This window comes from Acanthochromis polyacanthus, chromosome 14 (assembly GCF_021347895.1).
Source record: "Acanthochromis polyacanthus isolate Apoly-LR-REF ecotype Palm Island chromosome 14, KAUST_Apoly_ChrSc, whole genome shotgun sequence".
Taxonomy (NCBI): domain Eukaryota; kingdom Metazoa; phylum Chordata; class Actinopteri; family Pomacentridae; genus Acanthochromis; species Acanthochromis polyacanthus.
Genome location: NC_067126.1, coordinates 39,543,360 through 39,558,611, shown reverse-complemented (window position 1 = coordinate 39,558,611; position 15,252 = coordinate 39,543,360). Strand labels below are relative to the sequence as shown.

Below are 15,252 nucleotides of genomic sequence, written 5' to 3'. Positions count from 1 at the left end.
GATCCGCTGCTCCCTGCGGCTTCACATTGATCTGATGTGGGTTTCCTAGAGAGCTCCAGACTCTGCTCCATCCAGGCAGCGTGTTAAAGGAAGCTCCCACCGACAAAAAGCCCCACTGATGAGGCAGAGCTGCACGCTGGAACCATCATCTGGTCTCACATGAAGGGGATAGAAGAGAGATTAGACTGGCGAAGAGCACCACGCTGGGTGGACTGTGTGTGTGTGTGTGTGTGTGTGTGTGTGTGTGTGTGTGTGTGTGTGTGTGTGTGTGTGTGTGTGTGTGTGTGTGTGTGACTATGCAGATGAGCCCTGGTGTTTAATGTGTGTCACTGGGAGACGCCGTTTTCATTTGCACGTGCTGCGTGATGTCAGAAGAGATTCATGTGTAAAAATAGACCTCTATTACAGAAGGCTTCACACATGAATGGACACACACACACACACACACACACACACACACACACACACACACACACACACACACACACACACACACACACACACACACACACACACACTCTTTGTCAGCATAGCGTCCAATAAAAGCCGCACACAGGGCTTATAAACACAGGGTCAGATCATTTCTGTGGATTAGAGCAGAGGGAAGTGAAAATGATTCCAGTTGATCAGAGGTGGATGTTTGTGTGGAGGAAATGTCGACAGAGTCTGGACTCTGTGAACACATGAACCGTCTTTGAGCTCAGGTTTAGTCACACCAGTTGCTGCATCCGTTCGTCTTCCGCTTGACGTTTTATATTTTCTTCATGCATCATTTTCTTCTTCTTCTGGGTCTGTTTTCTGCTCACACTTTGTTAACTTTTTGCTTTTTTTCATATCTGTGTTCAGGTGAAATCTGCAACAAAAATAAATAAGCAAACATATCTTTAAAAATAGTAGTGAAGGTGCCATATGGTAAAAATGGTTTTAAAAAAAGCTGTGAAATATCGGTAAAGATAATTTTGTGAATTTATAGACATGAAAAGTGTGATTTTACCTTCACACTTGGTGAAAGAAAAAGTTATTTACTTTACAGTGTACATGTACATTAATACTTTTTTTCTGTGACCTTAGTAGATATTATCTGTAATTAAACAGCGACAGTCAGTAAAAGAGTAATTTTACAGCTATGTATTGTGAAAGAACAAATTATTATTTTAAAATTGGCCTGCACAGGGAAAATAAGATAAGATAAGATAAGATAAGATAAGATAAGATAAGATAAGATAAGATAAGATAAGATAAGATAGACTTTTTTGATCTCACAAAGGAGAAATTTACCGTTACAGGGCTCTTAGAAACAAAAAAAACAAAGGAGTGCAAAAGTCACGAAAGTGAAAGAACAAGATAATAAATATTGCACACAATCTGAAATCTGAAACATAACAGCTTCATTTTTGCATTTTTCAAACTTTAATATACATTTTTTCTTACAAATAATGGCAAAGACCTGTAAAATAATAGTATGCTTTTTAAATGTAGATACAATAAATTGTCATTTTACAGTCAAATGCTGTGAGAGAGTGAGCTACTACTTGTAAAAATACAATTTTTAAAATATTATTTACAATCATGAGCATTTCTTTTAGGGTTAGCCTGCAAATTAATGCTTTTTCTGTGATTTTTCTAGTTACTGTCTTTAGCAAAACAAGGGAAAAAGTAAAATAACAGTCAACAACTTAAAAAACTTCACTTAACTTCTTGCAGTTTGCTGTTCGGGTGCTGAATCCATCCATTTTCCATCAGTGTTTGGATGTCATGTGGCATGGTTTTTTCATTTACTCGGTGTGTGACAACATCATTTAGTGAAACATGTTATATTTAGAGGTCGCTGCCTCTTTCACATCTTCTCTTCTCTCTCTTTGCTGAAATAAGAATCCTTTTTTTTCTACTGGTACCAGCTGGAAGCTGCAGAAAAATGAGAACAAGAGAGTGGCACCTGACAGGAGGAAAATAAAAATAGAAGAACAGTTACTTCTCCTCCGTAAGAGAAATCACTACAGTGTAGAGCAAAAACATGACTTTTTTCTCTTTTTAATATAAATATATGCAGATATATCCCGTGCACTTCAAAAGTTATGTACTGACCCAGTGAAAGAAGCTGTGGGTCTTGAAGCTTCGTTGGGTTTCTACAGTTCTACAGTTTCATTTAACAGACGCTTTTGTCCAAAGCGACGTACAACACAAGCAAGAATTCAGACATAAGGAAAAACCTGTAGTAAGTGCAAAAAGTGCATAAAGTGCTTCAAGTGCGATTGGTCAAAGGTGTTGCCATCAAGTTGCAGAAGAATTGCCAAATACCCCCTTTTTTTTCCAACTTTGTCAGCGCTAAATAAATGCTGGGTTTTGGCCCACCTGACTTATTCTACCCCTAAGGTGGAGTCAGATTAAGTGCCTAGGTGTTCTCTGAACAACTGAGTCTTCAGTTGTCTCTTAAAAGTAGAAAGGGACTCAGCAGAACGCACAGAGTTTGGTAGATTGTTCCACCATTTGGGAACAACAGAGGAGAAGAGTCTGGTTAGAGATATCTCTTGCAGTCTTTTTGAGTTTTGATCTTAACATTCAAACACTTCAATTAGTCGGGTAAATGTGTAACGTTAAACTTGTATCTCCATTTGAATGCATTTTGAGTCGATGTGTGTTGCTTTAAATGGTGACTTGCTTCATCGTTTTCTTCTTCATGTCGAGTCTTTTCCTGTGAGCTGATCTTCAGTCTGTCTAGAAGCACGTTCTCAAAAACAGAAGATGTAGATCCAGCCTGCTGCAGTGCACGGTTTCATACCCCACAGCTGTGTGAAAACTCTCACTTTTCCCACTGCTTATATTAGCACTCTAACATGGGGAAAAAATATCACTGAAGCGCTGCCAAGAAACTACAAAACCTCTTTAAGGCTCTCAGAGTGAAGCATCATAGAAAGCACTATTTTTACTATCCTGCTAATATTAGTTATTAACCTTGTGAAGGGTGTGGAGCCTTTACAGGATGTGACTAATTACAAACAGCATTCAGAGCTCAGCTGTCACCTCCATTAAAGGAAGACGTCAGCATCTCATTCTTTGTTCTTTTCTTCCGTCTTTCTTTTCAGGTTCATCACTGACAAGCGTGTGACCGCTCAGATCGAACAGAAGTGAATCCGACCCAGCGGAAGAGTTTTAATTCAGAGTCTGCTGGACGTCGTTCTGCTCTTCAGGCGTTTCGTTCTAACGTCCATCCTCAGCGCAGACGTGAAGCCGCCATGTCCGGGAAGGAGCGCAGCCCCCGCCACCGGCCGTGGTCGGTCTACCGGGCCAACACGTTCGATCTGTCGGCTGAGATGATGGGGCTGGCTCTGTCAGGTAACCAAGTAACCGCTGCCATGGTAACCAGTTCAGTGATGATGAGGAAGAAGCAGGGATTTTCTTTTTTGTCTTTTGAAAAGAGCATCTCCTCCCCTTTCTCTCTGTCTCACAGGCAACAGTCAGGATCCAGATGAGCCAGTGCTGGAATTTAGTGTGGGTAAGTTCAGGAATTTCAGAGATCTTTTTCTGCATGAGTCCCTCTTTTTTCTATAATTAATTATAGGGATGTCCGATATTGTCCAAATCTCAATTTCTGATTCCAATAACAACCGATGCTGATATCTGTGAGCTGTTTAACTCTCCTGTTGTCCTCATTGACGGGCACCAAAAAATATTGTTTCCTTGTCTGAAAAAAATACAAAAATTCAGCAAAAAAATCCCCCAAATATATAAAAAATTGCAGAACCTTCAGAAAGAAAATTCCAACAATTCCTTAAAAGTTTCTCTTCAAAGTTTTATTTTTTTTTAAAAAAATCCCCCAAATTTAACAAGAAAATTATTGTAAATATTTTCCAAAAATGAGTAAAAATCTTCCAAAAAAATCCTAAAAATATCTAAAGTGATTACATATTCTGGTATAGCATTAAAATATTTTCTTCACAAAAAAAATCAACCAAAATCCAGTGAAATTCACTAGATATTGGTTGATTTTTATGTGAATGTTCTTAAGAAACATTTTTAACATTTCTTTTTACCACCAAAAAATGTTCAAAGATTTCCCAAAAGTGTTGAAAATGTGGACATCAGAAGTTTCACTGTGAAAATATATATATATTTTTTTCACATTTTCAAACTTTAAAACGGGTCACTTTGACCCGCAGGACGACACTGGGGTTAATTATTTGATGCTCAACCAATTCTGCTTCACAAGATCCATCTTTTATTGAAAACTTTGTTGTATTTAAGCTCAGAAATCTTTGACAGCTGCACATAAACAAATCTCATGAAAAACAAGCGAGTATTTTATGTCTGGCTAAACCCTGATGTGGTTGTTCTCTTTCCATTGCTGTCCAGAAACTACTAAAACACACAAATGAGCCTCGCAGTTGCACCGGGCAGCGTGTTCCTTCATATGAGGAACCCGTGCACTTTGCTATAAATGTGCTGCTTGTATGACAATCGCTAAAAACGAAAATAAAGCTCGAGTAAAATCCCATGTGCATTCATAAAATAGCACACACCATATCCTTTAAAGCAGCACTGATCATATTTTTATTAACAGATTACTACGTGGAATAACGTGTTGCTCCCTCGTAATGACTCAGAGAATTTCTGCTCTTCCCCTCAGATCTGCTGCAGCTTTTGAGCGTCTTTTCCAGTAGCTGTTTATTGGTTTTACAGCCCACACGTGTGGTTTCATCTCTCTGGTCTCCTGAACCTCCTTTTCAGCTGCAGCAGGATGTTTTCAGAGGAAAAATGCTGATAAACCCACTGTACGCTCCCGACCCAGCAGACAAACTTCTCGTGCAGCTAGTGATTGGAGTGCAGCGTTTAGCAGCTAAGGAGGCAGATTTTTCCCTCGAGAGACGACTGAGACCGAAGTAGTTAAACAGGGACTAAATACTGGAGTTCTTGCTTGTGGCCAGAAACATGATTTCAGATGAACTCTAACATTTCAATAAACTGTCTGTCAACCCTAAAAGATGGTAAGACGTCAGTGATGTGTTTACAGCTTGTTCCAGTGCCCCCTACTGGACAAAAACTAAATGTATTTTGCTTTAAGGGTTGACAGTGGCACTATGGAGCACCGGTTTAATATTTAATAGCTAGACTGGATTGCAGATTGCAGTTATCCATAATTCAGTTCTTCCTAGTCAAAAAGAAGATTTCAGATATTCATAGCTGCTATTCTGGGTGTCAGCGTCGTCATCCTTCCAATGACCAGCGTGTATGGGGATTTCTCATTACAGATATCTGCTGTCAGTATCAGAACACTGCATATATCTGCAGCTGAATTATAGCCAGGATTAATTCCACTTTCAGATATCTACAATTTAGTCAGAGTGTCCATATCTCAAATAGGAATTCTGCCGAGTCAGAATGTCCTGAGAAGCTTTCAAGAATTAGGATTTGGACCAATAAAGCCTTTTTTAATGTGTTGGTTTTGGGTCTTTTCTAAGCCTGATGTTTTGCTTACATCGGTTGTCACAATAGGAGAGCAGAAGTTGTGTTTAAAACATATCTGGAGGTCATTAAGCCTCATTTAAGTCTCTGTCATGGTGCCCGTTGCTAGCTAAACTCTCTATTTGCCAACATGGAAGTGTCTGCAGTACAGGGACGGTTAGACAGGAAGAAGCTCCCCCTGCGGTGCTCTGACATGCATGTGGCCAATACACTTTGTTTTTTCCATTTTTTGAAGCTTGTGGAGCAGAGGCAAGAGTGCAGTTTTTTCTTGATGCATTGCAGAGCTATTTAGCTTTAACACTGGACTGACTGTATTTAACTTAGTGCACCTGAAGTGAATTATGTAGGAAAATGGAAGTGGATTAAGACTCAGTATCTGCAGACACTGATTATTTAATGATAGATCAGGGCCATTGAAGTGGAGTGGGACATCCCTAGAAGTTACAGATACCCTGAATTAAAGTTCTGACGAGGCAAAATGATGTTAGAGATATGTGTAGTTACAACATAAGCTGGGGCAAGTGGAAAGTGAAGACAGGAGGTGGAACAGTAACTGAATATTTCAGTGCCATGTCAGAGCAGCTTTCCAGTTAATTTCAAACGAAGCTCTCAGTCTCTGATAAGCTCTTTCCATTTCATGGCATTTTGTGATGATCATATCCACCACAGCAGCTGCCGGTTCTTCTCCCGACTTTGCTGGAAAAACGTCAAACTAGTCATAATGACATTTGAGATTGGTAGTGTCTACAGATACGGACCCGTACCCGTAGCCTGTGGGCTACGGATACGGCACTTTCCATTTGCCGACAGATACGGACCCGTACGCGAGTCTCGCGAGTCAAGAAGCTGTTAACCACTGCAAACTGTTGAAAGGTAAGCAAAGGTTAAGGTTAGGGTTAGTTGTAGGGTCAGGTTTAGGGTCCGTACCTGTAGTACTGATGCTACGGGTCCGTACCTCCAGCGTCTACCGGGAGTCATGTGACCAGATCTCACGTATCTGATTGGTAAATGGAAAGTACGGGTCCGTACCTCTAGCAACTACCTTTGAGATTCTCCAACTGTCAAAACCAAATTCTAGACATCTCTATCTTTAGTTTTGATAAGTCATAATGATGTTCTGACTCGTCAGTGTATTTACAACCAGTCCAGATGACATTCCTGATGTCTGTAATTTTAGTTTTACATAATCAAACTCAGCTATTAAATACTACAGCACCTTCCCATAGTGGTGCTGTGTTTTTCTTCTTAAGGGGGAATGTCTTGTTAGTGATGGGAAAACCGCATTTTATTTCCATCCACTGTTCCAACTAAAAGAATCACTCAACAACTGCTGCTTATCACGTAGAAACAGCTCAGATAGACTGCATTACATTCGTCCCAGGGCCGTCCCATGATTAAACCTCACAGCGTGTAATCTCCTGTGTTCGTACGTTTCTGCAGCCTGCAGCGAGCTGGTTACTCCCTCTCTGGACCGGAAGCCGACCAGCTTTGTGGCCGTCAGCTGCACCACTCCTCCTCAGGCCTTCTGGACCAAACACGCTCAGACTGAGATCATAGAGGTAGACCATCACCTGCTCTGTCCTTATTTCCTGCTGCTGGACACATGTGAAGCAGTGTCTCTGTCTTTCTCCATCCAGGGCACCAGTAATCCCATCTTCCTGAGCAGCATAGCGTTCTTTCAGGACTCCCTGATCACTCAGCAAACTCAAGTCAAGCTTTCAGTGTACGATGTGAAGGACCGCACGCAGGGCACGGTAATCCCTCATCTACAAATAATACTTTACCTTTCTGTTAGGAAGAGAATAACACTCTGATTTACTCTCATCTGGGTGAAATCCTCTAAATCCTTTGTGCTTTTATGTGACAGATGTACATGCTGGGTTCATCCATGTTTTCTGTGAAGGAGCTGCTGCAGGACAAACACCACAGGCTGCACCTGACACTCAGGTAACACACTGTGGGTTTCCACTAAGCGTTATTGTGTGCACGCCAACTTTGGGTCACGCCCCGCCGACCTGCCCTGATGTTTCCGTTTGTCAGGTCGGCAGAGAACCAACGGGTGGGAAACATCACCGTCATCGCCTGGCAGATAGAGGAGAAGCGTGAACAGAGAGCTCCTGTTGCAAGATTGCAGAGAGGAGACACCGTTAATGGAAGGGTGAGGGATGCTTTTATTTTGAAAAATGTAGGCATCATTTAGGTTCTTCTCAGTGCAAAACATTATGTGTTTGTAGTGTATAGAACTGTGATTATTATCAGCTGTATCCAAAATGTTTGTAGGTTTTGGAGTGTTGGTGGACTACAGTGAAAAAAAATACATTTGAAAAACCCCAAACAAATAAAAAAGTGAATTGACTTCCAGCAATGGCCTCCAAACAAACAAACAAAAAAGTTAAAGTTGAATATCATTATCCAAATAAACTGCAAAAACAGCACATTTACAGACATTTTAATTATGTGTTTTGCAGATTTTTCCTAAAATATCACAGTTTACTGTGTAATTACCTCAATAAACCGATACTAAAGTTCTGCAATGAAACGTGGGCATTTTACAGACTTTTCAGGAGTTAATGCAATCAAACAACGTCAATAAAATGATAAATCTGAACGCTGACGGAATCATCTTAGTACTGGTTTAAAAGTCGATGCCTTATATCGGATGTAATGATAAAAGTTTGCTTAGTTTTTGTCAAGAATTACAGAGTTTGAATGTAAATGTACGGATATACTAATACGATTTAAATTAACATACCAAGGAAAAATGATTAATGAACTGTATAAACCTTGATTCAGAGAGCTACATGTTAAACTGCAGAAAATTGTCATTTTCTGTAAATTTTAATGTATTTTAAGATAGCAAACAAAATACTGTATAAATCAAAAACAGAGAAATATGCATCATTTTATTAACAGAATGCTTTAAATCGCTGTAGAGTCGATAGGTTTATGGATAAGCCGTGTACTTTTATAGACTTTTCTCTTCAGTTTAATCAAAACAGAGTTATTTTATGTGAAATTAGTTTTTTTATTTTACAGTATAAACAAAACAGGCAGTTAAATGTTAACCCTTTAAGCTTCAGTCAATTCCAGCCGTTTTCAGTACAAAAAAACGCTAATATTCTATTTTTAAATTTAAAAAATGATGAAAAATACAGGGAATATTGGACGTACATCGCGAGGTGCATTTCCTTGAAAACGACCGATTCGTGGATTTTATACCGACTTCAGGACATGTTTTGGACAAAATAGTTTACTGGCTTGTGTTGTCTGGATGTAAAAGGTTGGATTATGGCCGTTTTTTGTGGAATCTTTTTTTCTGTGTGTAATAATAAACCCGGAAATGTGAGTCGCGCTGTGTGCGTTGAAGCCGTGTATAGAGAACGGATGGATGAATATTTGTTTTTGTCGGACAAATGTGTTTTTCTCACCCGCTGTGGTAATCACATCTGAAAGTGGTTTATACCGGCGGATTCATGAGAATCTAAGCTTTCCATCGGCGTATAGTGTTTGTATAATCGTGTTTGCAGCCGTCGGACATTCTTGAAATTCCTATGCAAATTAGTACTGAAGCGTAAAGGGTTAATATCATTGGCTTGTGATTCATTGATAATTAAGAATATTGGTTGTAGCTCCAGAAAATATACTTAGCTTCATATTAGTGTTTCTACTGACAGTCGTGTTGTTTTATTGAGCCCAGCGTCACTGATCTGTTAATTAGAGAGCTTTAAGGTCTGATGGATTTTCCTTTCAGATGGTTCTCCCTGTTGATGAAAGTCTGACTGAATCCATGGGCATAAAATCCAAGTCTTCATCTTTATGCAAAGATCCTCTGCTGAAGGCCGGTGAGTGTGTTTCTGTGTGAACTAATTATTACAGTAAGCGGCTGTGAGACAGTTTTAGCAACAGCGTGTGGTCTGGTGTGTTCCAGTGTTTGGAGGCGTCATGTCTCGGACGTACCGTTTCCCCACCACGGATGGAAACCACCTGAGGATCCTGGAGCAGATGGCGGAGAGCATCCTCTCCCTGCACGTTCCCCGGCAGTTTGTCAAACTGCTGCTGGAGGAGGACGCCGTCAGGTACCAGAAACATCTGAGAAACGGCTTTATTTATTTAGTTATTCATCAAGCAGAACACGACGAGCAGCAGGGTGTTGGAGTGCAGCGATTCCAAACCTTTTAAACCTGAAAACCCGTAAAAGCAGAGGAGTCAAACTCATCTTAGTCCAGGTTCCACATTCAGCCCAGTCTGATCTCCAGTGACCAGTAAAACCGCAGAATAATAAGCTATAAATAACCAGAATAACTCCTAACGGTTTATTTGTTTTATTGCAAAAAAGTACATTCTGAAAATGTTCACATTTCAGGAATTATCTTTTTACAAATCATGAACAACCTTAAACTTCTGAAGAAAAATAAATTCAATTTCATTTCCACATTACAACTTCCAGATCACAGAGTTTCTACAGAGACGCAAAACATTCAGTCACTGGCAGCTGGAACTGAACGATGACGTGTTTTACTTCTGAACAAAATGACAAGTCAGACAAAAAACACAACAAATCAAGACAAAATATTACAAAAATGAGACACAAAATGAGACAAACGACATGAAACAAAACAAAAAAAGAGACAAAGTTGAGAAAAAGTTACAAAGTAACAAAAAAATGGACAAAGGATACCAAAGGATTCTGTGCAACTTTTTTACATTTAAAAATGGGAGGATGCAGCTATGCACTTTCTATATTATGAAATATGTGTGAAACAAAGAAAAATGATTTTAATTTTTTCCAATTTATTGAACTTTTAAGCAATTTATTCTAGTAGTTATTACATATTATTGAAACTTGGGATATGAGGCTCATATTGAGGTAAGCCAAATAAAAATACTCCCAAAAAAAAATGACACTACAGCCTGTAAAAATGTAAGAATATGTACCGGCAGGCTTGGACAATGGTGGGTCTTAAAGGGTTAAAACACTTGGCATTTACATTGCCACTTAATGAATAGAGATATTAACTCTGATTCCAGATGGTGGACTTTAAGGCTTCATACAATCATAAAAATATGACATCAGTATGACTGATATTTTATTCTAAGGAATGTATTAAAGGAAAAAGCTTTACAATGTCTCCTTGGGGACATTAAACTGAAAGACATGCATGTTTTATTAGCTGAAAGTGTGTTCTGTTTTTAAATGTACTCTATTATGATATCACTGTACGGACAGAGCAACGATCATCTCCACTCCCACTGCTGCTGTTGCTTCTAATTTATTCATAGTGGAGTCTGAACTGAACGTGCAGCACAGAAAGCCAGCTGTGAGCCCATCAATGTCTCGGCTGGGTGCCGTGATCGTCACCACATGTGTGTGATTTTCAGGGTGTGTGAGCTGGAAGAACTGGGAGAGCTGTCTGCATGCTGGGAGAACCTGAGGAGGCAGATCATCACTCACTACCAGACCATCATCCTCACCTACCAGGAGACCATCAGCGACCTGCACGAATACAAAGGTCAGAACCACAAACTGTTCAGAGCGGGTCACCGTGAAGGGGCACCGGTCCAGTTCTACATGTTGAACATAGAGCTCAGACCAAAACCGCAAGACCACGGTACGAATGAAGCTGAATTTTAGTGCTTCATGTGCGTGATAAGGCAAGAACTGTCACTGTCATACATGTTCAGAAACTTCACTTTATCTCAAATTGCCATGAGCTTCTCCATCATGTATGTGTGGGGGCTGGATGTCCAGTTTGAATTGTTTTCCTGCAGTCGCGTTTGACTCGCTGTGGGCTCATTTTTCAGTATAAAGTCCTGCATCTCCATGGAAACGGCACAACCCTAGCTAGAGAAGTCCAAAATATTCTCTGTGCAGTATTCAATTCAATTCAATTTTATTTATATAGCGTCAATTACGATCAAATTGTCTCTAGACGCTTTACAGAACCCATATGCCTGACCCCCAGAGCAGCCCAAAGGAGACAGTGGCAGGAAAACACCCTTTTAACAGGGAAGAAACCTCGAGCAGAACCCGGCTCTATATAGGGGGGACCCATCTGCCTGCTGGCCGGGGGGGTTGAGAGGGACAGAAGAGGGCAAGGGGGAGGGATGGGAGAAGAGGGAGGGGTGGGAGAGCACCTCGGTTGTACGTTGACCAAATCAATGTCAATATGTAAATGAGAATCGCTCCCCTAAACTCACTCAACTTTTTTTTCGTTTCCCCCCCAAACAAACATATTTTATACAAGTTTTTTTTGTGTGTGTGTATACACCATTATACTGCCATCAGTATTATAAAAACAAAAGCTGCTTTTGTCAGTTATTTATCTTTCATTAACCCTCCTGTTGTCCTCATTTACAGGCACCAAAAAAATACTGTTTCCTTGTCTGAAAAAAAATCCCAAAATTTTGCAAAAAATATCAACATCAAATCATGACAGATATTTCTTTTTTGGCAATATATCACATTTTATATGGAAAATAACAAATTAAATCCCTTCCCACTAAGTTCCCCGTTCCAAAAACACCTCTCCAGGAAGTGTGTTGATTCCAGATCACATGACCTGCTCCTCATGATGTCATTTCCTCCTGAAGAAAAGACTGGAAGACTCCAAGGCTGTCTGACTTATTTCATGTAAAATAGTCAACAGGTTTACTACAATATCTTTTGAAATAACTCCATTTTACTCATTCTTTATATAATATTTAGAAGAATCTTTATCTAAAATACCAAGTGGTGTTTGGTTATAGGCGGCCATGTTGGTTTTATGCCTGAAAACAGCAAAAATGTCGACTATGATACAAAAATTCCTGCAATTATATATTGACCCTAAAAGCTAGCAGTGAAAATCTGAGAACTTTCTCTGTTAAACTTTTTCTCTTCCTTCTGCTCCCTCTCAGGTCCTTCATTTAAGTCCAGCACTTTGAAAGCTGAGAGGAAGCTGGAGTTCATTCCCACCAACCTGCATATCCAGAGGATGAGAGTCCAGGGGGAGTCTGGTTATGGTACGTACTTCTATCTTTACTGCACACCTGTCGCTTTGAATATATGCTGTTTATTCATCATCTGCTCTATTCTCTTCATTGTGGTTCTCTGTCGTCCAATCAGACCGGACATACGATGTCGTGACCATCGGTGCTCCTGCAGCTCATCATCAAGGCTTTAAAGGCTGCGGCCTCCGAAAACTGCTGCACAAACTAGAAGAAGCCAGAAAACAGTGAGTGGTTTAAAGCACTACAGATTTCATGATTGTGTTTTATATGGTGTTAACTAATCTTTTTTTCCCACTTTTTTGCCCTGCTTAATCAGCACTTATGAGGAGGAGAGGTGAGACACAGTGATGTTATTGTTGCTTGTTTTTGTCATTTAAAGAGTGCATGCCACACTTGTTCCTTTATGTATTTTCTCTTTTATGTCTTTTTCACACTCTGCACACCTGAAGCTCCACTGGCCCCGGCTCTAAAGCGATGCCATACCAGCCGCAGGATGTTGTCAAAGCGAAGGAGCTGATTGGTCAAATTAACACTCTGAAGACGCAAGTGTGTTACTACACCGAACGTTTGTCTCGAGCTGCCAAGGACCGCTCAGCCAACGCTCTGGAGAGAACTCTGGCCATCCTGACAGAGAAGGTAAGAGGAGCTGGGGCGTTCTTTCATACTGTGGTCCCTTCTATGTTTTATCCACAGCTCCTTATGCTCAGCGTTTAGCTTTGGATATTGTTCTGACTTTCCCTAGAGCTTTCTACTTTTTGTCTTAATCCCATTGGTCTTGTAGGCAAAAAATATTTTAAAGTTGCAAACAAGTGCAGTAGAACAAGAACCAAATCGTGTGTTCGTTCTTGCAGTGACGCTACCTGCATTTGTTGCAAGCACTTATTTTGCCTCCACACTAGAACGGCTGTGACTTTATGCTTTTGTGTTGTCTGCCATCATACCATTGTCAAGGAAGAAGCGCTTAGATTTTAGTCATCAAAGGTTACTGTGACCTCAAATCACATTTTTGGCCTCAGCTCCACAATTTATACACTAATTTTGACAAAATTACGGTACATACAAATTCTTATAGCATAAAGTGATGACTTGTTAGATTAAAAGGCCAAATGTCAGCTTCACTGTGACTTTCTAGTAAAACACTTTTCTAGCCAAAAAACACCACGACTCAGGAACAGGAGAGGGCTCACAGCTTGAACCTGTGCTGATTGTATGGACTGAACTGAAGATGAAGCATCCAGATTTTGTCTTCTTTGCAGCAACATCCATATTTCCTCCATTTCCCTCAGTATTCTGTGCATGGTAGCTGTGTGGTGAATGTGTCTAATGGCTGTCACATTAATTTCCCTTTACAACTGTGTGGACAACATTTGTCTGTCAAGCTATTCAAAACTGGAAATGCTGGTCAGGGAGAAGGAAAAATTAACCGTAGTATTTATAACGTGTTTGTTTTTGGACGTAAAGTGACACAAACACAATCTGAGGAAGCTGACAAGCTAGTTTGGTTCATACTGCAGATTTTTCTGAGTCTCACAAAATCACGTTTTAGCGTGTTTGTTAAAATAATAAAATTACGATAGTATTACGTTGAAACAGGAAGTGCTTCCATCCATCCATTTTCCTCCGCTTATCCGGGGCCGGGTCGCGGGGGCAGCAGGCGAAGCAGGTCGTTCCAGACGTCCCTCCCCCCGGCGACGCTTTCCAGCTCTTCCTGGGGGATCCCGAGGCCTTCCCAGGCCAGACGAGATATATAATCTCTCCAGCGAGTTCTGGGTCTGCCCCGGGGTCTCCTCCCAGACGGACGTGCTCGGAAAACCTCCAGAGGAAGTCTCCCTGGAGGCATCCGAATCAGGTGGCCAAACCACCTCAACTAGCTCCTTTCGATGCAAAGGAGCAGCGGCTCTACTCCGAGCTCCCTCCGGATGTCTGAGCTCCTCACCCTATCTCTAAGGCTGAGCCCAGCCACCCTACGGAGGAAGCTCATTTCGGCCGCTTGTATCCGCGATCTTGTTCTTTCGGTCACTACCCAAAGCTCATGACCATAGGTGAGGGTTGGAACGTAGATGGACTGGTAAATCGAGAGCTTCGCCTTACGGCTCAGCTCCCTCTTCACCACGACGGTTCGGTACAACGCCCGCATTACTGCTGACGCCGCACCAATCCGCCTGTCCATCTCTCGCTCCCTTTTCCCATCACTCGTGAACAAGATCCCGAGATACTTAAACTCCTTCGCTTGGGGAAGCAGCTCCCCCCCAACCCGGAGGAAGCACTCCACCGGTTTCCGGCAGAGAACCATGGCCTCGGACTTGGAGGTGCTGATCCGCATCCCTGCCGCTTCACACTCGGCTGCAAACCGCTCCAGTGCGTGCCGGAGGTCACGGTCTGAGGATGCCAACAAAACCACATCATCCGCAAAAAGCAGAGAAGCGATCCTGAGGCTCCCAAAATGAAAACCCTCTCCACCACGACTGCGCCTTGAAATCCTGTCCATGAAAACCACAAACAGGATTGGAGACAAGGGGCAGCCCTGGCGGAGTCCAACACCCACCGGAAACGTGTCTGACTTAATGCCGAGTATGCGGACACAGCTCTCACTCTGGTTGTACAGGGACCGAACGGCCCGTAACAACGAGCCTCGGACCCCATACTCCCGCAGTGCCCCCCACAAAGCCCCTTGGGGGACACGGTCGTACGCCTTCTCCAGATCTACAAAACACATGTAGACTGGCAGGTCATACTCCCATGACCCCCTCAGCAGCTCCGCAAGGGTAAAGAGCTGGTCCGCTGTTCCACGACCGGGACGGA

The 15,252-nt window shown here is 41.5% G+C and overlaps 2 protein-coding genes across 3 annotated transcripts in view; one reads left to right on the top strand and one right to left on the bottom strand.

Annotated features, from left to right (window-relative positions):
- The window catches only part of LOC110959998 (cytochrome c oxidase assembly factor 5), a 523,208-nt gene that overhangs the window by 487,154 nt on the left and 20,802 nt on the right, over nucleotides 1–15,252 (bottom strand). The gene's annotated exons all lie outside the window — the stretch shown is intronic.
- Nucleotides 1–15,252, top strand: part of inpp4aa (inositol polyphosphate-4-phosphatase type I Aa) — a 30,697-nt gene that overhangs the window by 2,847 nt on the left and 12,598 nt on the right. The window contains exons 2-14 of the mRNA XM_022210930.2: nucleotides 3,084–3,333; nucleotides 3,449–3,493; nucleotides 6,901–7,019; nucleotides 7,098–7,214; nucleotides 7,328–7,407; nucleotides 7,501–7,618; nucleotides 9,212–9,302; nucleotides 9,389–9,536; nucleotides 10,840–10,970; nucleotides 12,358–12,462; nucleotides 12,566–12,674; nucleotides 12,767–12,784; nucleotides 12,900–13,086. Of these exons, the coding sequence (XP_022066622.2) occupies nucleotides 3,234–3,333; nucleotides 3,449–3,493; nucleotides 6,901–7,019; nucleotides 7,098–7,214; nucleotides 7,328–7,407; nucleotides 7,501–7,618; nucleotides 9,212–9,302; nucleotides 9,389–9,536; nucleotides 10,840–10,970; nucleotides 12,358–12,462; nucleotides 12,566–12,674; nucleotides 12,767–12,784; nucleotides 12,900–13,086 (1,368 nt within the window). The 5' untranslated portion in view covers nucleotides 3,084–3,233. The remainder of the gene's footprint in view (nucleotides 1–3,083; nucleotides 3,334–3,448; nucleotides 3,494–6,900; nucleotides 7,020–7,097; nucleotides 7,215–7,327; nucleotides 7,408–7,500; nucleotides 7,619–9,211; nucleotides 9,303–9,388; nucleotides 9,537–10,839; nucleotides 10,971–12,357; nucleotides 12,463–12,565; nucleotides 12,675–12,766; nucleotides 12,785–12,899; nucleotides 13,087–15,252) is intronic.